Below are 25,983 nucleotides of genomic sequence, written 5' to 3'. Positions count from 1 at the left end.
ATGACATGTGAAGTTGTTGTATGTTAACAGAACAGCCCATCTTGATTCCAGCCTCCATCCCTCCTATTCTCCCAGTCTTGATTTTCTCTCATTCTTAGGCATTTAGGAATGTGTGTGGATGCATTTTAGACTTTTTCTTCTTTAAAGAAATGAAAACATATTAAAATTTTTGTTCTTACGTTAGAATTTTTAATGTAAGGTACCTTAGAGACTGTTCCATGTTGGGACACAAATTAATAGAATTACTACACTGTTAAAAAAAAATGGCTGCATAGTAGCCCATTGTGTGGCTATATCATAATTTATTAAATATTATCTGTTAATATTCCCATATTTAAATAGGAAAACTATTAGAACACAAGTGAGCACAGATATTTAAATTGTTCTCCTAAATGGTTTTAGTAAATTTATACTCACTACTACAGCATAAGAGAGTGCCCACCTACTTAGACCTTTGCCAACATTAAACATTATCAACTAATTTTAAAAATCTGTAAAATGACGCATGTTTTAATTTATACATCAGTTTTAAATTTCTACTTTTGTAATACTCAAGTTGAATTTGTTTTTCAATTATTTGTTGGCCATTCATCTATCTTCTGTATAGAAATACAACTGATTTTTAGATAGTGATGTATCCTGCAACCAGTACTAAACTAATTTATTAGTCTATTAGCAGGTTCCTTAGGATATTCTATATACAATATGATGACATCTGCAAATATAGTTTTATTTCTTCCTTTCTAATCTGATTTCTTTTTCTTTTTCTTTTCTTATTGCCCTGGACAGAATCTCAAGGGTAAGACTGATTAGAAGTGACAGTTTGTGTCTTTCTAGCAATCTGTTAATTTCATCTAAGTTACCTCAGGTATTAGCACATAGTTACTCACAACAGTCTCTTGTTTTCCCTCTTTCATTCTTGCTTTCAGAAATTTCAGCCTTCTCTCTTTTTACTTGGCTGGACTGAAGTTTTTCATTTTGTTGATTTTTATCAAGGAACCAACTTTCAGTTTTTGTCTATCTTCTCTACATCTTTTCTATTACCTATTTCAGTAATTTCTGCTCTAATCTTTATTATTTCCACCCTTCTGTTTGCTGTAGATTTAGATTGTTCTTCTCTTTGATACATTATTTTTGCAAATGAATAAAACATTATCAATGTTTCTGTTTTAAATTACCTTGTATTAACAATATTAACTTTAATATATTTTTCATTTTCCTAATTTGTACCTTTACAATTGACAACAGCAGTTTTTAATATTTTCACAAAAAAATTTAAAGGTCACAGAATAATAATTTCCCTTCATTGATTATTAACATTGCTTTGCAGAGTTTCAGCAGCATGGTCATTTTTATGGCTCCACATTACCATGCAAAGCAAGGACGGCCTGCATTTTGAAATACACATTAAATAGCTGTGGTATACTGTTGGATTACATATTAAATAGCTGTGGTATACTGTTGAATTGCATATTAAATAGCTGTGGCACACTGTTGAATTGCATATTAAATACCTAATGATATACTGTTGAATTGCATATTCAACAGCTGTGGTATACTGTTGAAATACATATTAAATAGCTGTGGTATACTGCTGAATTACATATTCAATAGCTGTGGCATACTGTTTCTTTGGTGGCCTAGAATAAGCCATGCATCCTGGTATTCACACCCTTGTAAAAATCTCTTTCTACACTGAATTTTGCTCATCCACGTAACTAGCTTTAGCCAATGAGGTACAGTAATTGCGAAGGAAAGAGAGGATTGATAAAAACAATACATCGGTGCTTATCTTCTTTGGAAAGCTCACTTTTAGAACCTAGCCACCATCCTGTGTGAAACTCAACCTAACTACGCTAAGAGGCCACTGGAGAATTAAGCACCTGGCTAACAGTGCCAGTTGAGTTCCCAGCTAAGCGCCAACCTGGCCACCATATGTGTGGGCCAACCTAGCAGTGGATTTTGTGGCCTAGTAAAGCAAAGACAAGTTGTTCCTGCCAAGCCCTATCCAATCTGAAGACTTGTAAACAAATACATGAGTGGTGTTTTTTAGCCATTAATCTTTGTGTTTTCTCACATATCACTAGATAACTGATACAAGAGCTGACACAATTTGCTGAGGGATTCAATGTGGAATGTGTAGGATGATGATCCCAACGTTTTAGACCAGAGAAAAGTTATTTGACCATTTACTAGAGTCCTGATCTACACGTTAAAAAATAGTGACCTTGGGAGTGAATAGTAAAGAGGAGAAAATGTACAAGGAGGGAGTCCTGGATTACTTCAACGTTTAGAGGTTAGGGATATGAGGAGGCACCAGACATCAGAACGACAGACTGAAGAGTGGCTACTAAGAAGAGAAATACCAAGATAAAGGGTGACTGTTAGGCAAACGAAAAAGTGTTACAAGAAGGAGGGTGTGTCAAACTCCAGCCAGATCAGTCAGTTAAGACAAGGACTGAGCACTGAATGATTTCAGTGTAATTAAGAAAAGAAAAGCCTCTTTAAAAGTTGATTTAAAAGAGAATGACTCTTGCCACAATGGTAACAGCACAGGTTGCTGTCTCCTACCACCAAAACCAGTTCCAGAGAAACGATAAAGGAAAACACGGTAGCCAATCAATTAAAAAGTAAAAGTGAGAAAATTAGTGGCAACAGATGGCTGTCTTGACTCTACATTTGCGTGTGAGTGATGGTGAGACGATGCTGGTTACAGTTCAAGGGAAGAGTGGTGATCTTAGCTGTGAAAGGATAAGTTAGAGAAACGTAGTTCAAGTTCTGCTCTTTCCTTTTCCCTATCATTAACTAAAAATACAGTCTCCTTGCAACAATAAACAGTACTCAACAGGATGCAGAACAAAGGAATCTTTTATATATTGCTGATGTAAATTTTTACAAGCAGCCTGGAAAACAACAGGATGGTTTTTAAAAAGAACGCTACTAGCAGGATAATCAACGATCCCGTGACAGTCAAGTAAAATTCTTGTATATGTTCATCAGAACACACAGCAGCTCTTCGTAAGAAAATTATTCATAATACCAAAAAAAAAAAAAAAAAGACTTAAAATAGAATTTTAAAAACCAGTACTTGCAGCCGGGCGTGGTGGCTCAAGCCTGTAATCCCAGCACTTTGGGAGGCTGAGACAGGCGGATCACGAGGTTAGGATATCAAGACCATCCTGGCTAACACAGTGAAACCCCGTCTCTACTAAAAAAAAATACAAAAAACTAGCCGGGTGAGGTGGCGGGCGCCTGTAGTCCCAGCTACTTGGGAGGCTGAGGCAGGAGAATGGCATAAACCCGGGAGGTGGAGCTGAGATCCAGCCACTGCACTCCAGCCTGGGCAACTCCAGCCTGAGACTCCGCCTCAACCAAAAAAAAAAAAAAAAAACCAGTACTTGCTAGTATATTTTTAAAAACCAACTTCCTACCATGCCAGAACCAGTTTCTGTGCCTTTTCAGATTCTGCTAGGCCTTGGCTGCTTGCTCAGTGGAGAGTCCTGACTACTACTACTTTCATCTTGCCTCCTGCCCTTCCCAGTTTTCTCAGCCCCTTCTGGCTGGGATTGGGCATGACTGATGTGCTCCACACAGTGAGAGCCACAGCACGTCACAGACCCACGTCTGACCTGTCTACACCACTGCAGCTCCACCAGTTTTGGGCTTGGGTGAACACTGTGCCATGGAATATAGGAGTTGGCTTTCCTAGAAACTGTGCCCAGGGGAGTTGGGTAACACAATCCAAAAGCTTAGGACAAATAACCCCCAGGGGGTAGACAAGAGACAGGAGAATAAAAGGGGCCAGCAGATAAACCTTTCTTTTGTTTCTCTGGATGGCTGGATGTAAGGTTTATGATGCCTGGATGGTTTCTACAGTGTCTGCCTGGAAGACTGTTCTCCAAGACAAGCAACAAGGTACCTTAGAAAATTACAGCCAGCTCAGACACATTCTACCTTCTACTGGCTCTCATTCATTCTCTGCTTCACTTCTCATTTTCACTCTCTCTCGCCTTCTTGAGATCACATCTCTCAATAACACCTTAGCACATTAGCTTTTCTTCAGATTCTGTTTCCCTAAGGAACATGGGCTGAGACAGTTACTGACTGACATGGTATGGCTGTGTCCCCACCCAAATGTCATTCTGAATTGTAATCCCCAAGTGTTGAGGGAGGGACCTTGTAGAAGGCGATTAGATCATGGAGGTGGCTCCCCGATGATATTCTCTTGATAGTGAGTGAGTCTCATGAGATGAGACTGTTTTATAAGCATCTGGCATCTCCCCTGCTGGTATGTGAAGAAGGGTGTGTTTGCTTTCCCCAACCCCCAACACCATGATTTTAAGTTTCCTGAGGCTGGTGAGTCAATTAGACCTCTTTCCTTTATAAATTACCCAGTCTCGGGTAATTCTGCATAGCAGTGTGAAAACAAACTAATACACTGATGAAGATTAGACAAATAAATTGCAGTATAGACATACAGTGGAATATTACACAGAGATAAAATGAATGAACTTTAGCTCTAAGCAACGATATGGGTAAGTCTCAGTCAAACAATATTAAGTGAAAAAAATACTGGAGACGAAAGTCTCATACAGTGCAATAGCGTTCTGAAAAAGCTTCAAAACAATACTAAACAAAATTATTTAGGCATAAGTATGTAATTAAACTTTTTTTTTTTTGAGATGGGCTCTCACTCTGTCACCCAGACTGGAGTACAATGGGACAACCACAGCACACTGTAACCTCAACCTCCTGGGCTCAGGTGATCTTCCCACCTCAGCCTCCTGAGGAGCTGGGACTATAGGTGTGTATCATCAGGCCTGGCTAATTTCTGTATTTTCTGTAGAGACAGGTTTTGCCATGCAGACCAGGCTGGTCTTAAACTCCTGGGCACAAGCAATCTGCTCACCTCCGCCTCCCAAAGTGCCAAGATTACAGACAGGTGTGAGCCACTATACCTGGCCTAATTAAACAATTTTTAAGAAGCAAAGGAATAAGAAACACAAAATGGTTGATGTTCTCATTCTTGGGCTGGGTAATTACTAGGTTTCATTATATTATTAAGTAAAGTAAAACACAAAAGGGTCATACATAAACAAATGATGACGCTGTTTTATAAATCTAAGGATTATCATAAAACACTCTGTGCATACAAGCCCTCAACCCTTCAACAACAATGAAGGAATAAAAGGAAAAGGGAGGAGGAGCTGGCAGAAAAAACAGAAATGACAAATAAAGATATTACCAAGAATCATTTTTTAGGATTTGATACAGTAAGGCTGGGATTTGCTAATTTAAATATTATTTAGACCTTTTTGGTATGGAGAAATTCCAGTATCTATTAGAAAAAATCAGACAACAAAATGATTTAAAAGACAATAGATGTCTTATACTTACTGCTAGAAGTTTATCTCCAATCTGGAGTTTGCCATCCTTATGTGCTGCACCTCCTTCAATTATTTTGGTTACATAGATGCTATTATCCCCAGGAATATGCTGATTTCCAACACCTCCAGCAATGCTGAACCCAAGACCTGTTTGGAAAACACTAGTTTTATATTCTTATTCATAAATATGAACTTAAGCCCAGAAAGAAACGGTTGAAAACTACAAGGTAATAATTCCACCACACTAATATTTTTTAAAATAGAAAAGAACCCATTTAGTTATCTACTAGTGTATGTTCTGTACTCAAGCGACACTTATAAATACAGCTGCTCCTAGAGTTATGAATAGATTCCTCTTATCCCACACGTTCCTTCTTAGTATCATCTCGCAAATGCACTTGTTATTCCAAAGTGACACTGAAAAATTATGTTTTCCTTTTGTTTCCATCATAATTATGCTCACCTACACTTTCAATATTTTCACTAGAATAAAACAATTGAGAAGAAATAATAAGATTGTCTGGTGGTGGTGGGCAGAACCAACAGGCTTTAAAAATGTGAATACTTTTGCTCTTTTTCAATATTCTATGAATTAACAATTTTAAGTAGGGAATTTCTGTAATTCTTAAATCCCATAGCTTCAATATCAGAAAATTTCTCAGCTCTCCATTCCTTTTTCATTTGTTGAAATCCTCCCTCTTCCATGAAGCCACATATTTAAACTAATATTTCCATTTATCCTCAATTCATCAATGTTTTAAAAATTCTGAAATCACATCTTAACAGTCCTTTACTGCAGATGTAACTGCTCATAATACATACTAAAAACACTTCTTTTAACTTAGCCTGTGTATCTGCATTTAAAGTACTTTGTAGATTAATTATCACAAGTTAATATCAATACTATACTTAACTTCAAAGTGTTCAAGGACACAAATATTTCACTCTTAATGCTAGAAGTCTTCAATATAATAATACTTAATACCAATAGGGAGAAATCCACTTAACAAAACAAGTAGGTATTTTGTTCCCTACTTTTAAAAATTCTTGGCCGGGCGCGGTGGCTCAAGACTAATCCCAGCACTTTGGGAGGCCGAGACGGGCGGATCACGAGGTCAGGAGATCAAGACCATCCTGGCTAACACGGTGAAACCCCGTCTCTACTAAAAAATACAAAAAAACTAGCTGGGCGAGGTGGCAGGCGCCTGTAGTCCCAGCTCCTCGGGAGGCTGAGGCAGGAGAATGGCGTAAACTCGGGAGGCGGAGCTTGCAGTGAGCTGAGATCCGGCCACTGCACTCCAGCCTGGGCCACAGAGCGAGACTCCATCTCAAAAAAAAATAAATAAATAAAAATAAAAATAAAAATTCTTAAAAACATGCTGAGCAAATATTGAATATAAAAATCATAAAAACTTATAAATCTATATATATGCTCACTGCGGTAAAATGTATAAAATGTATACATTGACAAACATAAGAATTTTGGGCCAGGTGCAGTGGCTCACACTATAATACCAGCACTCTGGGGGGCTGAGGTGGGAGAACTGCTTGAGTCCAGGAGTTTGAGACCAGCCTAGGCAATGCAGGGAGACCTCCATCTCCACAAAAAATAAAAAAATCAGCCCAGTGTGGTGGCATGTGCATGTCGTCCAAGCTACTTGGGAGGGTGAGGTGAGAGGATCGCTTGAGCTCAGGAAACTGAGCCTACAGTAAGCCACGACTGCACCACTGGACTCCAGCCAGAGTGACAGGGCAAAACCCTGCCTCTAAAAACAACCCCCCACCCAAAAAACAGGAACTTTTCAAATGCTGCAATCTTGGTAGAAATGTAAATATTCTAAAATGCAGTGTAAGACAAAAATCATTAGAAATAACAGAGAAATTAAAATCCACTCAAGTTCTGTAGTGTATTACTAATATTGTTCATCTTGAAATCTATGTCACAGATAAAGTTCATAGGAATATTTAACTCAGAGATTTCTTAAAGATTTATCTTAGTTTGACTTACCACATACCTTTAGGACCTTTAATGAGCTTTATTTCCATTATTTTTTCTGATACTGGTTTCCTTCTTTTTACATACAAGCGTACGATAGACCCTGCTTCTTTCAACGCTTCAACTGCTTTGCTGTGTGTTACATCACGAACATCTACTTCATTTACTCGTAATATACAGTCGTTGACCCTGAGAAAACAATTAAATATAAAAAATAAAAATTAAATATAATTTAAATATTAATTCTCCACCTCACCAATTTTTTGTTACCTTTTCTTAAGGTAAAAAGAATTATAAATAATTCTGGAGTAAATTCAGAATGAAGAAAGTATATAAAAAAGAATATAAACAAATACAAACATTTCCCAAGGGTCAGCAAAAGGAACAAAAGAAATAGTGAAAATAATAGATTATACAAAAATATTAAACAATAATTACAGCTACCATTTGTATACTTACTGCATGCTTATTCTGTGTCGGCATTAAGATATACTTTATAAAAATAGCAAACATTTATTTAGCACTAATGACATGCTAGACACTTTCTCGGTGTTTTAACCCTCATGACACCTGTAAGCTAAATATGTATTTTAATCCCTATTTTACAGATGGAGAAATTGAGGCAAAAAGAATTTAAATAACTTTCCTAAAGCCACCCAGATAGTAAGAGACAGAGCTGTGATTCAAAGATAAGAAAACTGAGGCTCACATCATGAGTTTAAGGTCACAGAGACAGTGTGAAAACTGAGATAAACTAAAAATAATTTTCTGAGTACCTATTCCAACCTATATATTAGACATAAAAGAATGAAGTTATTTTTTGAAATTTATATAAAGATTAGGTCACTTAATTCAAAAGGTCCACAGGTAAAGAACTTAAAATTTGTCATAGTGTTATGTTTTGTAAAAGTTTGATTTGTTCCTAGTCTTAGCATTTTCCCTAGTTCTGGTCTCTCTGACTGCATGGTATTCCATCAGGAAAAAAAGACGGTCATCTCAAATTGGGTAGAGGGGTAAACAAAATACAATTAAAATATTAAAACTGGTCCAGACAAGCTTCTGTATCTAACAGAATCAGGAAGTAAATGTCTACATTTACGTGAATTGTCAAATGATTAAATTTTATATCCATTTGATTTCATCAATATACCATCTGTCATATCCAGTGAGAATTAAAGCTTAGAAATTGAAAAACTGCATAAGGTACCAACATCCTTAAAATAAGATGCTGTTTTTAACAGACTATATAAACTCTTTAGTCCTAAAACTTCAGGCTATTTTAACAACAAACAAGGAAATAGGGAAAATGCCGTAATTTATGACCCCCAAAAAACCAAAGTTTGCAAAATATATCTTCCAAAATGGAACACTACATTTAAACAGAGACAAATGTTATTTTCATCTAGTCAATTAAGAAAATATATTATTTAAAATTTGCATATACTTTAGTCTATGTGGTGTGGGATTCAACTTGGATGTGTGATCCTCTATCCTCCTTATCTTAAATAAGTTTATATACATGTTTCCCAACCAGAGAGGAAATGGAAAATATTTTGTGAGCTATTTGAAAATACAAAGGGAAACTCATGATTTCTATAAATATGCTCACAAACATTTAAACCATCAACCAAATTTATTATTCAAAATGTTGTAATATCTAAGATAAAACTGGAGTCCTAAATGAAAACAGGAAAACAACGTTTAGAGCATAATTATCGCACTCATTGACTTGAATGTTGTTAAAGCATTCACCCTATGTTAGTTTTTATGATAGTGTTTGTTATTTGTATTTATTCCTTATCCAGTCTGCTTCAAGAAAAACACACAAAGTGGATTCAGCATCACAATGAAAATCGCAAAACATACCGCAATCTTCCATCTTGGGCGGCTGCTCCCCCCGTGATAATTTTGGTAATGAATATACTTGAGTCATCTCCAATGTGTGGGTTGTCTGTACCTCCTGCAATGCTGAAACCAAGCCCTGAATTTCCCTGAGGATAGAAGAAAAAAAATTGAGACTGAATGTGATTTATCTTTATTGACAAGTTCCTGTCATTAAAGGATGCAGAAACTGTACTAACATAAGGAACACCACAAATAAAGGTATATGGGTGAGTAATATAAAGATTCTAAATTAAATGGACATGTTCTGAAGGAAGTCCTTTCAGAGGCATTACTGCTGAACAGGTGAGGTTCAAGAAAATATACCAAGGACTTCTGAAGTCTACTCCCCAGTTCTTTCTTTAAAAGTATGTGCAACTTGTCGCTGGATTAAGTCACCCATCTGCAGAGGTGTCTATAAGTCTGTTTCTTTTCGACTGCACCTCGGCCATGTATGGTAGGGCACATCTCTCCTATGAGACAAATGCTGAAGTGATCTTCCTGCTGTTATTTCTGAGCAGGTAAAACACATACATTGTTTTAGGCTTTGAAAAAAGGGGGTGGCGATGGTGCTTTTCTTCTGCTAACCTGACATCGGCTTATTTTTAAATGACCGAATTGCAGCTGCTAAGTGACAGCTGCCATCAATCCGTGACATGTTTAACCAATACACCCGATTAAGCAAAAGGCGTTTTTCCAGTTTTTCACACTGAAGTCCAACCTGAGAACACTGGTGAATTTTCTGGACAGCAAAGTAAATTTTGCCAAAGGAGCTCTACTTTTTGCTTGTTTTATGAACCGGAGAAACAAGATTTCTGAATATTTTCTTCACAGAAAGGGTTTGACTGCCACAAAAAGCCTTCAAAAATAATTGATTTAAGCAATGGTATTAAAAAATGTTTATTTCTGCAAGAATGTTCTAACTGAATTTCAGGCAACTCAAGTAAGCAAATATATGTGGACCTATTATTTAACTGTTAGTATTAAACAGTGTAAACACTCACTCTACCACCATTTGTCTTAAAATTCTATTTTAATAAAAAAATGTTTTTTCAATCTAACTTCATGAATTACCTGAATCTTAAGAACAGTACCAGTGGATTAGGGGAGGTTACCAAGTTACTTAGGTACTCAAGTTCTTCAACCAGCGAAAAATACAATGTATAGTCCTGACTAAACAAAAGGAATTTAAAAGGCCCTGAGAAAGAATAAAAAATCAATAATATAAAAAGTTAGAAGACAACACAAACTACTATATTAAAATATGTACAGTACATTAATACTGTGCTTACTTGAATGTTACTTCAGTAGCCACCTAACTTGAACAGGTGATACGAATTTAAGTAGAAGGCTATAAAGATATACATGTAAGACTCTCTCAGATTTATTTTTCTCAGATTTGATTCCAATATAAACAAATCTAATTATCTAGGATTTTAGTCTAGAATATACACACATTTAGTTACTTAAGAAATCCGCTTGTGTAAAACACTAAATTTTTATAAAATGCGAGCCAGATAAGGTGGCATTACTATTATAACTTACAATAAAAATCGAAAGCAGATACTCTTTTTTTTTTTTTAGACGGAGTCTTACTCTTGTCACCCGGGCGAGAGTGCAGTGATGCGATCTCGGCTCACTGCAACCTCTGCCTCCTGGGTTCAAGCGATTCTCCTGACTCGAGTAGCTGGGATTACAGGTCTGCACCACCACACCCGGCTAATTTTAGTATTTTTAGTAGAGACGGAGTTTTGCCATGTTGGCCAGGCTGGTCTTGAACTTCTGGCCTGAAGTGATTCACCTGCCTCGGCCTCCCAAAGTGCTGGGATTACAGGCGTGAGCCACCGCGCCGGGCCTGAATGCAGACACTCTTAAGGAAAAAAAACATATCTTAAGAAAATTTACACATCTGAATTATACCCTTAAGTCATTTTCTGACTGGGGGAGTATACCACAATAAGTTTTTAATACAGCTGTGTCCGTTAGAAGTATGGTTATTTTGCTAGAAAAGAAAATTGATACAATGACCATGTTACTAGTATACCACTTACTTAATACGAACAATATTTCATTATCATATGCATATAAACAATACAAACAAAATTAAAAAGCAAGAAACATCTGAGAAACTATCATAATCTAGAGGGGTCTAAGGAGACAGGATAACTAAACGTAATGTGGTTTCCTGGATGGGCCTCCGGAAGACAGTAACATAAAAAGCAAGGAAACAGAGATTTCGGTTAATAATAATGTATGAATATAGGTGTGTTAGTTGAAACAAATGTACTCAAGTAATATAAGATGTTAACAATAGAGGTGGCCGAATCCAGGGTAAATGCAAACTCTTGGGACTATCTTTACAACTTCTTTGTAAATCCAAAACTACTTTAAAATAAAAAGTTTATTAAAAAAAATAAGGTTACTAAAGAAAAGACATATGTTTTGAAAATACCTTGGCCAATTTCATGAACTGGGAACTTAGAATAGTTCTGTTTGTGAAAGATCTCCCTTGAATCCTATATGAGAAAGCAGTATATTGCAAAGCTCTTTAAAACAACAGATTAAGATAATAGTTTTTACCCTTTCAAGTGTGATTTCTTCATATTCATAATCTGCATCTGTGCCATTAACCTACAGGGGAAAAGAAAAGCAGTTCAGAAACTTAAGAGTGTAAAATCTGAAATGGCAAGACAAAATTTTTGTATGATTTATTAATAAAAACCTGTTAAATGCAACAGTAATCAAATACAATATCTTCATTTTAATAATTCTGGGGAAGAGTTTCAAGGAATGGAAGGATACAAATGTGATTAACGAACTGACAACACTCGTGGTATCATGACTTTCAAATCCAGAATAGGCACATTCAGCTTTTAATAGTTTCGACCTCTGATCCTTCTCTGTCTTGTTCCACGCATCTATGCATATGGATTAGGCCAAATCCCATAACTGCTAGCTGCACTGGGCTCCATTTTTGTTCATTTGTTTATTTCTAAATCATCTAAAATTTTATTTTGGAAAACATTTCCAAATGAGTGTGCTCATATGGCCCTTTTGGCATTAACGTAAAATTCTGATTTCTGCCTCCAGGAATCTTAGATTTTCCACCTCTAAGTCTCCTCACAAGGTAGGAGCTCAGTAAATGTTCCTGGTGCTTAATTTAACGCCAATTCATCACGCAGGTTTCTAAGCAGCATAGAAGGAGGGTTTTTAGGTAGCACTGAGTACTTTTAAAAAGGTGAAACATGAGGCGGCCATACAGACCACCAGTAACTTTATTCCTTAATCCTCAATTGTTTGGAACTCTGATAATTTCAAATACCGAGACAATTCTATAACATTAAAAATACTCACACTAAAGCTTCTAAGGGCCAAGAGTTTATTATCAAAAACGTATTTGTGTGTGTGTGTGTGTGTGTGTGTGTGTGTGTGTGTGTGTGTATGTGATGAGAAAATTTACAGTCTACTCTCAGGAATTTTCAAGTGTACAATACACTGTTACTAACTCTAGCTGCCACTTTATACAACACACCTTGTGAAGTTACTTCTCGTAAATGGAAATTTTGTATCATTTGACCACCATTTCCTCAATCCCTTCCCACCATCCCCAGGTAACCACCACTCTACTCTCTGCTTTGAGTTTGACTTTTTAACATTTGATCGTGCAGTATTTGCCTTTCTGTGCCTGGTTTATTTCATTTAACATGTCATCCAGGTTCATCCATGTTGTCACAAATGACAGAATTTCCTTCTTTTTAAAGGCAGAAGAGTATTCCACTCTGTATATACACCACATTTTCTTCACCTACTTCATGTGTCAACAGACACTTAGGTTGTTTCTGTATCTTGGCAAGTGTGACTAATGCTGCAATGAACACTGGAGTCAGGTATCTCTCTATGTATTGATTTTCTTTCCTTTGGGTATGTACTCAGAAGTAGGATTGCTGACCACATGGTAGTTCTATTTTTAATTTCTGAAGAACCGCCACACAGTTTTCCACAATGGCTGTACTAATTTACATTCCCACCAACAGTATAGAAAGGTTCCCTGTTCTCTATACCATTGCCAAGACTTATCTTTTTTACAACAGCCATCCTAATGGGTGTGAAGTGGTATCTCACTGTGGTTTTAATATGCATTTTCCTGATGATTGGTGATGTTAAGCATTTTTAAATACACTTGCTGGACATTTGGTCTTTTTGTGTGTATGCAATGTCCTTTCAGATCCTTTGTCCATTTTTAAAAATGGGTTATTTGTTTTCTTGCTATTTATTTATATTTTTAACTTTGTTGCCCAGCCTGGAATGCAGTGGTGTGATCACAGCTGACTGCAGCCTTTAACTCCTGGGCTCAAGCAATCCTTCCACCTCGGCCTTGTGAGTAGCTAGGACTACGGGCATGTGCCATGGCGCTTGGTTAATTTTTAAAATTTTTTTCTGGAGACAAGGTCTCATTACATTGCCCACGCTGGTCTCAAACTCCTGAGATCAAGTGATCCTCCCACTTTGGCCTCCCAAGGACTGGGATAATGGGCATGAGCCACCAGCCCTGACAATGTTTTCTTGCTATTGATTTGAGTTCCTTATCAATTTTTTATTAACCCCTTGTCAGACGTAGAGTTCACAAATATTTTCTCCCATTCTGTAGGCTCTCACTTCACTCTGTTGATTGTTGCTTTTGCTGGGCAGAAGCTTGCTGCAATCCCATTTGCTTATTTCGTTTTCACTGCCTATGTTTCTGGGTTTCAAAATATCTGCTCAGTCCAATGTCAAGAAGCTTTTCCCTTATGTTTTCTTTCTTTCTTTTTTTTTTTTTTGAGATGGAGTCTCACCCTGTCATCCAGGCTGGAGTGCAGCGGTGTGATCTGGGCTCACCACAAACTCCACCTCCTGGGTTCAAGCGATTCTCCTGCCTCAGCCTCCCAAGTAGCTGGGATCACAGGTGTACGCTGCCATGCTTGGCTAATTTTTGTATTTTTAGTAGACACAGGGTTTCACCATGTTGGCCAGGCTGGTCTCGAACCCCTCACTTCAGGTGATCTGCCCACCTCGGCCTCCCAAAGTGCTGGGATTACAGGCGTGAGCCTCCATGCCCCACTGCTTTTCCCCGATGTTTTCTTTCAGTAGTTCTACAAAGTCAGTTAACATTTAAATCCTGAATCCATTTCAAGTTGATTTTTGCATATGGTGCAAGATAAGGGTCCAATTTCATTCTTCTGCACGTGGATAGCCAGGTACTGTAATACCATATGTTGAAGAAACTGTCCTTTCCCCAATGTGTGCCCTTGCCATTTTTGTTGAAGATCAGTTTACCATAAATGTGTAGATTAATTTCTGAGCTCTCAATTCTACTTCATTGCATGGGTCTGTTTTTGTGCCAGTACCATGCTGTTTTTATTACTACAGCTCTGTGGCAGATTCTGAGATCAGGCAGTATGATGCCTTAAACTTTGTTCTTTTTGTTCAAGATTGCTTTCGCTATTTGGGGTCTTTTGTGGTTCCATTTGAATTTTAGAAGCATATTTTCTACTTTTACGAAAACTATCACTGAAATCTTGAAAGGGACTACACTGAATCTATAGATTGTTTTGGGTGGTTTGACCGTTTCAACAATATTAACCTAACAACCATGAAATGGGCTCTCTTTCCATTTATCTGTGTTTTCTTCAATTTTATTCATCAATGTTTTATAGTTTTCACTGTACAGACATTTTACGTTTGGCTAAATTTATTCCTATGCGTTTTATTTTATATTTTTTGGTGCTATTGTAAATGGCATGAAATGAAAAGGAGACATTAAAACTGTTACCACAGAAACACAAAAGATCATAAGAAACTACTATGAACAATTATATGCCAACAAACTGGATAACCAAGAAGGAAGACAATTTTCTAGAAATATAAAACTGCTTAGACTGAATTATGAAAAAACAGAAATTCTGAATAGAACATTACTAGTCTGATTATCAGTAATCTAAGATCTTCTATCAAAGAAAAGCCCAGAGTGTGATGGGTTCATGACTGAATTCTACCAAACATTTAAAGAAGAACTAATACCAATCCTTCTCAAACTCTCCCCAGAAACTGAATAGGAAATACCAAACGCTTCTCAAATTCATTTTACAAGGCCAGAATTGCCCTGATACCAAAGCCAGACAAGAATACTATAAGAAAAGAGTATTTCGGGCTGATATAACTGATAAACATAGATTTAAAAATCCTCAACAAAATACTAGCAATTCAAAGCACATTAAAAGGATCATTCACCATAATCAAGTGAGATTTAACCCGGGGAGGTAATGATGGTTCAACAAATGAACATCAACAAATGTGATATACCACATTAACAGAATGAAATTTAAATTTTAAATTTTATTAAATTTTGGCTGGGTGCAGTGGCTCATGCCTGTAATCCCAGCACTTTGGGAGGCTGAGACAGGCAGATCACCTGAGGTTAGGAGTTTGAGACCAGCCTGGCCAACATGGCGAAATTCCGTTTCTACCAAGAATACAAAAATTAGATGGGCGTGGTGGCAAGTGCCTGTCATCCCAGCTATTCAGGAGGCTAAGGCAGGAGAATCACTTGAACCCGGAAGACAAAGGTTGCAATGAGCTGAGATGGCACCACTGCACTCCAGCCTGGGCAACAAAAGCGAAACTCTGTCTTACACACACACACACACACACACACACACACACACACACACACACACACACACAGAATTGTTAAATTTTAATGAATTTAAACAGCAACATGGGGGCTCGTGGCTACTTTACTGGATGGCACAGCTCCAGCCCAATCATTCCGTTAAGCCCATCTCTGTGCTCTCGAAACTCAAGCATACAGTCTCTTTCTTATGCTTTCTCCCTCCTCTCCCTCTCCTACCCCTCCCACCTCTCCCCCACCCCCACATCCATTTTTGGGGGCTGTGATTGGTATGACACCAAATTTACAGATTAGTCTGAGGAAAATGAAGATCTTTACATTATTTTCCTGCTCAGGACCATGAACTGTTCTCCACTTAAGTACTCTTTCATGCTACTCAGTAAAGTTTCACGGTTTTCTTACTACACACGATGTATTTCATTTTTAGCTGATTGATAGATATTTCACATTTTTATTAATACAGTTAATGGATTCTCATTTCCAACTGGTTGTTGCTGGTATAATAAAATAACATTTACTGTTTAACTTTTAAATTGTATGAGTTTATCTTTTTAGTATAATTAAAGGCTTCTGTATAGCCTTTACAACTTTAGCCTTTATTTATAGGTACATATAGGTCACAATGAAGTAGAGAAAAATTTATGTCATATTCTCAGTCCTTTACTGGCCCAAGAATTTTAAGTTTCTAATCATTTTAACACTAATATATCCAAACAGGACAAATCCCATTACATTAAAGTTATAAGACTTGTCCAAGGAAAGATAAAAAAGAAGCCTAATTTACTAATTCCTTATGTTTAGGTTCAATTCAATAACACTTTTCTAACTACAGAGTAATATATCAAAATCCAACATTTTATCAATATTTATATGACTCACGGTTAATAATAATGCGTAATCACAGGCAATTAAAAACCTCAAAGCTGGCTGGACGCAGCGGCTCACACTTGTAATTCCAGCAGTTTGGGAGGCCGAGGTGTGTGGATCACTCGAGGCCAGGAGTTTGAGACCAGCCTGGCCAACACAGTGGAACCCCATCTCTACTAAAAATAGAAAAAATTGGCTGGGTATGGTGGTGCATGGCTTGTAATCTCAGCTACTCAGGAGGCTGAAGCATGGGAATCATTTGAACTCCAAAGGTGGAGGTTGCAGTGAGCCAATATCGAGCCACTATACTCCAGCCTGGGCAACAGAGCAAGATTCTTATCTCAAAAACACAAAAAACCCTCAAAGCCTATACCATCACAAAGCAAAACTCTACAACTAAAAATGTACTGGAAAAAGAAGATGTACTTTCTAATGAAAAATTAACATAACCAAATATGAAATAATAGCCCTCAAAGAGCTTACTTAAAAGTGTTTCCTAAATAATGAATTTAGGTCACTTAAAAAATATTGTAGCTGTGGAAAAACTGAAGCTTTTATTATGTAATAAACCTACCAAAGTTCAATGGAGTGAATTTTTCTAACTTCAGTCTTCATGTTTTGTCTCAAGGAAAATAAAGATAGGGGAATAGATTGGCACTTTTTTAACAGATTACTTCATTTCCTGCTCTTTACTGGATCCAGTAAGAACTCAAATTTGTGTGTAATTTTGCCTTCTTTCAATGTTTTTACTACTTAAGGATAGAACAGGATGGAGAATCAAACCCAAAGCCAATGAAATTATAGTATCAATGAATACTTAAAATTGCATATAATATATCACAATGGCAAAACACTGAAAGCTTTCCCTTAATAATCAGGAACACAACAAGGATGCTTTCACTACTTCCATTAAATACGGTAATAGAGGTGTTAGCCAGGGGAATTACAGGCAAGAAAGAGAAAACGTATCCAGAAGTTGGTGAAGGATAAAGATGACAGATGGGGGCAGGATTAGCTTGCAGCTCCTGCTTGGACGGACAGAGCAGTTTTGGACACTCACATCGTGAACTTTTGCTCCAAGAACTACCGCAGGAACATACCAGAAAAGCCAAGATAATCCACAGAGCCTCTGAAGGCACTAGATCGCCACTGCAGGCTCCTTGAGACACTGAAAAACTATGAGTCTCCTTGCTTTCTTGGCGGGTAGGCTCATGGTCTGGGGCAAGTGCTCAGCCCTGGTCACCTGCCGCCAGGAAATAGACTTGGTGCTGTTGAGGGGGTACGGTGGGAGTGAGACAGGCCCTTAGGGCTGTGGGCTGTGCGGGAGCAAGGTGAGGCCTGTGACTACCAGCTTTCCCCCATTTCCCTGGTGACCTGCATGTCTCAGCAGAGGCAGCCATAAAAGGCAGCCACAATCCCCCTGGTAACGAAACTCCATTGTCCTGGGAACCACATCCCCATCCCCCACAGCAGCTGCAGCAAGCCCCATCCAAGAAGAGTCTGAGCTCAGATACGTCTATCCCTGTCCCAACCTGGCGGTCTTTCTCTACCAGCCCTGGTATCCCTGCCCCCCGGCGGTCTTTCTCTACCAGCCCTGGTAGCCAAAGACAAAGGTCACAATCTCTTGGGAGTTCTATGGCCCTGCCCACTGCCTGAGAAACCTGAAAACTTAACCAGGCGTCCCTATGGCAAGTTTGCATCCTCCCTACAGTACTGCAGCTGATGCACTCTTGACAGTGCCACCTCCTGGCTGGAGGACAACCAACACAAAACCAGCGCACCAAACAAAACTCCAACCACAGACCCTCAGAGAGTCCACTTCATTCCCCTGCTCCCTCCACCAGAGCAGGTGCTGGTGTCCATGACTGAAAGACCTGATGATGGATCACATCACAGGACTCTTTGCAGACACTCCCCAGTACCAGCCTGGAGCCTAGTAGATCTGCTGGGTGGCAGACTCAGAAGAGTAAACACAGTCACCGTAGTTTGGCTCTCAGGAAGCCCCATTCCTAGCGGAAGGGGGAGAACACCACATCAAGAGAGCACCTGTGGACAAAAGAATCTCAACAGCAGCCCTTGAGTTCCCTCTGACACAGTCTACTCAAATGAGAAGGAACCAGAAAAACAATTCTGGTAATAAAACAACACAAGGTTTTTAACAGCCCCAAAAGATCACACCAGCTCACCAGCGATGGATCCAAACCAAGACAAAATCTCTGAATTGCCAGAAAAAGAATTCACAAGGTCGAATATTAAGTTAATCATGGAGGCACCAGAGAAAGGTGAAGTCCAACTTAAAGAAATCAAAAACATGACACAGGATATGAAAAGAAAAATCTTCAGTGAAATAGGCAGCATAAATAAAATCAATCACAACTTCTGGAAATCAAGGACACACTTAGAGAAATGCCAAATGCACTGAAAAGTCTCAGCAACAGAATCAAACAAACAGAAGAAAGAACTTCAGAGCTTGAAGACAAGGCATTTGAATTAATCCAATCCATCAAAGACAAAGACAAAGAATTTAAAAAATGAAGAGGCCGGGTGCGGTGGCTCAAGCCTGTAATCCCAGCACTTTGGGAGGCCGAGGCGGGAGGATCATGAGGTCAGGAGATTGAGACCATCCTGGCTAACATGGTGAAACCCCGTCTCTACTAAAAATACACAAAAAACTGTCCTAGCTACTTAGGAGGCTGAGGCAGGAGAATGATCCCGAGAGGCGGGGCTTGTACTGAGCCCAGATAGCACCACTGCACTCCAGCCTGGGCAACAGAGCAAGACTCCATCTCAAAAAAAAAAAAAAAAAAAGAAGAAGAAAGCCTCCAAGAAGTTTGGGACTATGTTAAACACCCAAACCTAAGAATAATCGGTGTTCTGGAGGAAGAAGAGAAACCTAACAGTTTGGAAAACATATTTGAGAAAATAATGGAGGAAAACTTTCCTGGCCTTGCTAGAGATCTAGACATCCAAATACAAGAAGCTCAAAGAACATCTGAGAAATTCATCACAAAAAGATCATCGCCTAGGCACATAGTCTATTTAAAGTCAAGACAAAGGAAATAATCCTAAGAGCTGTGAGGCAAAAGCACCAGGTAACCTATAAAGGAAAATCTACCAGATTAACAGCAGATTTCTCAGCAGAAACCCTACAAGCTAGAAGGGACTGGGGTCCTATCTTTAGTTTCCTTAAAACAATTATCAGCCAAGAATTTTGCATCCAGCAAAACTAAGCTTTATAAACGATACAGTCTTTTCCAGACAAAAAAAGGCTGAGAGAATTCGCCACTACCAAGCCAGCACTGTAAGAACTGCTAAAAGGAGTTCTAAATCTTGAAACAAATCCTCGAAATACATCAAAACAGAATTTCTTTAAAGCATATATCTCACAGGACCTATATAACAATAACACAATGAAAACAAAACAAAACAACAACTACAAAAAAACCAAAGGCATTCAGGCAACAAATAGCACGATGAATAGTACCTCACATCTCAGCACTAATGTTGAAGGTAAATGGCCTAAATGCTCCACTTAAAAGATACAGAATGGCTGGGCGTTGTGGCGGGCACCTGTAGTCCCAGCTACATGGGAGGCTGAGGCAGGAGAATGGCATGAACCCAGGAGGCGGAGCTTGCAATGAGCCAAGATCACGCCACTGCACTCCAGCCTGGGCGACAGTGCGAGACTCTGCCTCAAAAAAAGAAAAGATACAGAATGGATAAGAATTCACCAACCAAATTTCTGCTATCTTCAAGACATTCACCTAACTCCTAAGGACTCAAATAAACTTAAGGTAAATGGGTGAAAAAAGATACTCCATGCAAATGGACACCAAAAGCGAGCAGTAGTAGCTATTCTTTCATCAGACAAAACAAACTTTAAAGCAACAGCAGTTAAAAAAGACAAAGAAGGACATTATATAATGATACAAGGATTAGTCCAACGATCAGATCCTAAATACATATGCATCTAACACTGGAGCCCTCAAATTCATAATTACTACTAGACCTAAGAAATGAGATAGATGGCAATACAATAATAGTGTGGGACTTTGAATATTCCAATACTCCACTGACAGCACTAGACAGGTCATTAAGACCGAAAGTCAATAAAGAAACAATGGACTTAAACTATACCCTAAAACAAATGGACTTAACAGATATTTACCGAATATTCTATCCAACAACTGCAGAATATACATTCTGTTCATCAGCACATGGAACATTCTCCAAGACAGACTATACGAGAGGCTGCAAAACAAATCTCGGTAAATTTAAGAAAAATCAAAACTATATCAACTGTACTGTCTCTGACCACAGTGGAATAAAACTGAAAATCAACTCCAAAAGGAATCCTCGAAACTACGTAAATACATGGAAATTAAACAACCTGCTACTGAATGACTGTTCAGTCAGCAATGAAATCAAGATGGAAATTAAGATTCTTTGAACTGGATGATAACAGTGACACAACCTATCAAAACCTCTGGGATACAGCAAAAGTAGTGCTAAGAGTAAAGTTCATAGCATTAAATGCCTACATCAGAAAGTCTGAAAGAGCATAAAGAGACAATCTAAGGTTACAACCAAAGGAACTGGAGAAACACAAACAATCCAAACCCGAACCCAGCAGAAGAAAAGAAATAAGGGAGATCAGAGCAGAACTAAATGAAATTGAAACAAACAAACAATACAAAAGACAAATAAAACAAAAAGCTAGATCTTTGAAAAGATACATAAAATTGACAGACCATTAGTGAGATTAACCACGAAAAGAAGAGAGATGATCCAAATGGCCAGCGTGGTGGCTCACGCCTGTAATCCCAGCACTTTGGGAGGCTGAGGTGGGTGGATCACTTGAGGTCAGGAGTTTGAGATCAGTCTGGCCAACATGGTGAAACCCCATTTCTACTAAAAATACAAAAATTAGCTGGGAGTGGTGGCAGGTGCCTGTAGTCCCAGCTACTCGGGTGACTGAGGCAGAAGCATTGCTTGAACCCAGGAGGTAGAGGCGGCAGTAACCCGAGATTGTGCCACAGCCTGAGTGACAGAGCGAGACTCCATCTCAAAATAAAAGATCCAAACAAGCTGAATGAGCAATGAAATAGGAGATAATACAACCAATGAAACAGAAATATGAAAGATTATTCAAAGCTACTATGAACACCTTTACATGCATAAACTAGAAAACCTTGAGATGGATAAATTCCTGGAAATATACAACCTTCCTAGATTAAACCAGGAAGAAATAGAAACTCTGAACAGACCAATAACAAGCAGTGAGATTGAAATGGTAATTAAGAAATTGCCAATGAACAAAAAAGTCCAGCACAAGACAGATGCACAGCTGAATTCTGTCAGACATTCAAAGAAGAAATGGTACCAATCCTATTGACAATATTCAAAAAGATAGAGAAAAAGGGAATCCTCCCTAAATCATTCTATGAAGCCAGTGTAACACTAATACCAAAACCAGGGAATGATCTAACAAAAAAAGAAAACTACAGACACATATCCCCAATTAACACAGATGCAAAAATCCTCAACCGCATATCAAGAGAATCCACCATGATCAAGTGGGTTTCATACCAGGGATGCAGGGATGGTTACATAAGTCAATACATGTGATATACCACATAAACAGATTTAAAAACAAAACTCACACGATCATCTCAATAGATGCAGAAAAAGTATTTGACAAAATCCAGCATCCCTTTATAATTAAAACCCTCAGCAAAATCAGCACAGAAGGGACAAACCTTAAGATAACAAAAGCCACCTACGACAAACCCACAGCCAACATTATATTGAATGGGGAGAAATTAAAAGCATTCCCCCTGAGAAGTGGAAAAAGACAAGGATGCCCACTTTCACCACTTCTACTCAACATAGTACTGGAAGTCCTAGCCAGAGCAATCAGACGAGAGAGAGAAAGAAAGAAGGGCACCCAAATTGGTACAGAGGAAGACAAAAGATTGCTGTTTGCTGCTGATATAATCGTATACCTAGAAAACCCTAAAGACTCATCCAAAAACCTCCTAGAACTGGTAAGTGAATTCAGCAAAGTTTCAGGATACAAAATTAACGTGCACAAATCAGTACCTCTGCTATATACCCACAGTGACCAAACTGAGAAACAAATCAAGAACTCAACCCTAGGCCGGGCACGGTGGCCCACACCTGTAATCCCAGCACTCTGGGAGGCCGAGGTGGGTGGATCACTGGAGGTCAGAAGTTCGAGACCAGCCTGACCAACATGGCGAAACCCTGTCTTTACTAAAAATACAAAAATTAGCTGGGTGTGGTGGTGCGTGCCTGTAATCCCAGCTACTTGGGGCAGGGGCCAGGGGGTGGGGGTTGAGACAGGAGAAGCACTTGAATCCAGGAGGCGAAGGTTGCAGTAAGCTGTTGTGCTACTGTACTCCAGTCTGGGCAACAGAGTGAGACACTGTCTCAAAAAAATAAATACATAAAATAAAATAAAAACAAAAATTACTCAACCCTTCTTTTTTTTTTTTTGAGACGGAGTCTCGCTCTGTCGCTCAGGCTGGAGTGCTGTGGCTGGATCTCAGCTCACTGCAAGCTCCGCCTCCCGGGTTCATGCCATTCTCCTGCCTCAGCCTCCCGAGTAGCTGGGACTACAGGCGCCTGCCACCTCGCCCGGCTAGTTTTTTGTATTTTTTTTTAGTAGAGACGGGGTTTCACCGGGTTAGCCAGGATGGACTCGATCTCCTGACCTCATGATCCGCCCGTCTTGGCCTCCCAAAGTGCTGGGATTACAGGCTTGAGCCACCGCGCCCGGCCACTACCCTTCTTACAATAGCTAAAGGAAAATAAAATACTTAGGAATATACCTAACCAAGGAGGTGAAATACCTCTACAAAGAAAACTACAAGACACTACTGAAAGAAATCACAGACAACATAAACAAATGGAAACACATCCCATGCTCATGGACGGGTAGAATCAATATTGTGAAAATGACTATACTGCCAAAAGTAATCTACAAATTCAACGCAATTCCCCCCAAAATACCACAATTCTTCACAGAACTAGAAAAAACATTCTTAAAATTCATATGGAACCAAAAAAGACCCTCCATAGCCAAAGTAAGACTGAGCAAAAGGAACAAATCTGGAGGCACCACATTACCTGGCTCCAAACTATACTATGAGGCCATAGTCACCAAAACAGCATGGTACTGGTATAAAAATGGATACATAGAAGGAAGCAGAATAGAAAACCCAGAAAGAAAGCCAAATACTTACAGCCAACTGATTTTTGACAAAGCAAACAAAAACATAAAGTGGGGAAAGGACACCCTATTCGACAAATGGTGCTGGGATAATTGGCAAGCCACATGTGGAGAATGAAACTGGATCCTCATCTCTCACCTTATTAAAAAATCAACTCAAAATGGATCAAAGACTTAAATCTAAGACTTGAAACCATTAAAATTTTAGAAGATAACATCAGAAAACCCTTCTAGACATCGGCTTAGGCGAAGACTTCATGACCAAGAACCCAAAAGCAAATCCAACAAAAACAAAGATACACAGACGGGACTTAATTAAACTGAGGAGCTTCTGCACAGCAAAACAAATAATCAGCAGACTTAACAGACAACCTACGGAGTGGGAGAAAATCTTCACAATCTATACTTCTGACAAAGGACTAATATCCAGAATCCACAGGGAACACTTTTACACTGTTGATGGGAATGTAAACTAGTACAACCATTATGGAAAACAGTACAGAGATTCCTTAAAGAACTAAAAGTAGATCAATTGTTTGATCCAGCAATTCTACCACTAGATATCTACACAGAGGAAAAGAAGTCATTATATGAAAAAGACACTTGCACGTGCATGTTGATAGTAGTGCAATTCACAATTGCAAAATTATGGAACCAGCCCAAATGCCCATTTTTCAATGAGTGGATAAAAAAATATATGGTGTGTACACACATACACACACACACACACCACGGAATACTACTCAGCCATAAAAAGGAATGAAATAATGGCATTTGCGGCAACCTGAATGGAACTGGAAATTATTATTCTAAGTGAAATAACTTGGGAATGGAAAACCAAACATAGTATGTTCTCACTCGTAAGTGGGAGCTAAGCTATGAGGATGCAAAGGCATAAGAATGATACGCTGGCATTTGGGGACTCAGGGGAAAGCATGGGAGCAGGGTGAGGGATAAAAGACTACACACTTGGTATAGTATACACTGCTCGGATGATGGGTGCACCAAAATCTCAGAAATCACCACTAACTTATTCATGTAACCAAACACCACCTGCTCCCTAAAACCTACTGAAATAATAAAAACAAAAATCCAAAAAACAAAAAATAAAATCCTGAAGTTTCCCATCCTTTAAAATTAAAAAAAGAAAAAAGAAATAAAAGGCACCCAGAGATAAACTATCTCTATTTGCCAATGACATGATCCTGTATATAGAAAATTCAAACTACATAACTACTAGAGGTAACAAATGAGTTCAGCAAGGTTGTGGGATCAAAGATAAACACCTAAAAGTCAACTGTATTTCCATATGCTAGCAATAAAAATTCCAAAAATAAACAAAACAATTCCATTCATAACAGCATCAAAAGAATAAAATACTCGCTGGGCATGGCTCACCCCTGTAATCCCAGCACTTTGGGAGGCTGAGGCAGGTTGGATGACTTGAGCTCAGGAGTTCGAGATCAACCTGGGCAACATGGTAAAACCCTATCTCTACCTAAAATACAAAAAAAATTGTGGTGGCACGTGTCTGTGTTCCCAACTACTTGGGAGGCTGAGGTGGGAGGATCATCTTGAGCCTGGGAGGTGGAGGCTGCAGTGAGCTGAGACTGTCCCAACAACACTCCAGCCTAGGTGACAGAGCGAAACTCTGTCTCAAAAAAAAAAAAAAAAAAAGGGAGAGGAGCGAGAGAATACTTACAAATAAATTTAACAAAAGAACTCCAAGACTTGTACACAGAAAACTGCAAAACATTATTGAAAGGAATTACAGAAATACACCCATATATTTACAGTTAACGGATTCTCTATATGGTTGCCAAGGCCATTCAATGTGGAAAGCAGAGTCTTTTCAACAGTGATGCTATCCACACACAAAAGAAAGAAATTGGACTTCTACTTCACATTACAACTCAAAATGAATCAAAGA

At 38.6% G+C, this 25,983-nt stretch overlaps 1 protein-coding gene across 2 annotated transcripts in view; it reads right to left on the bottom strand.

Annotated features, from left to right (window-relative positions):
* Positions 1-25,983, bottom strand: part of DLG1 (discs large MAGUK scaffold protein 1) — a 271,867-nt gene that overhangs the window by 90,079 nt on the left and 155,805 nt on the right. For both annotated transcript variants that reach the window (XM_023214799.2, XM_031935281.1), the window contains 4 exons: positions 11,845-11,895; positions 9,250-9,374; positions 7,403-7,572; positions 5,398-5,534 (listed from right to left, as the gene is read on the bottom strand). In XM_023214799.2, coding sequence (XP_023070567.1) covers positions 5,398-5,534; positions 7,403-7,572; positions 9,250-9,374; positions 11,845-11,895 — 483 coding nt within the window. The remainder of the gene's footprint in view (positions 1-5,397; positions 5,535-7,402; positions 7,573-9,249; positions 9,375-11,844; positions 11,896-25,983) is intronic.

This window comes from Piliocolobus tephrosceles, chromosome 2, assembly GCF_002776525.5.
Source record: "Piliocolobus tephrosceles isolate RC106 chromosome 2, ASM277652v3, whole genome shotgun sequence".
Lineage (NCBI taxonomy): Eukaryota > Metazoa > Chordata > Mammalia > Primates > Cercopithecidae > Piliocolobus > Piliocolobus tephrosceles.
Note: the sequence above shows the minus strand (reverse complement) of the source record. Positions and strands in the feature narration are given on the sequence as shown.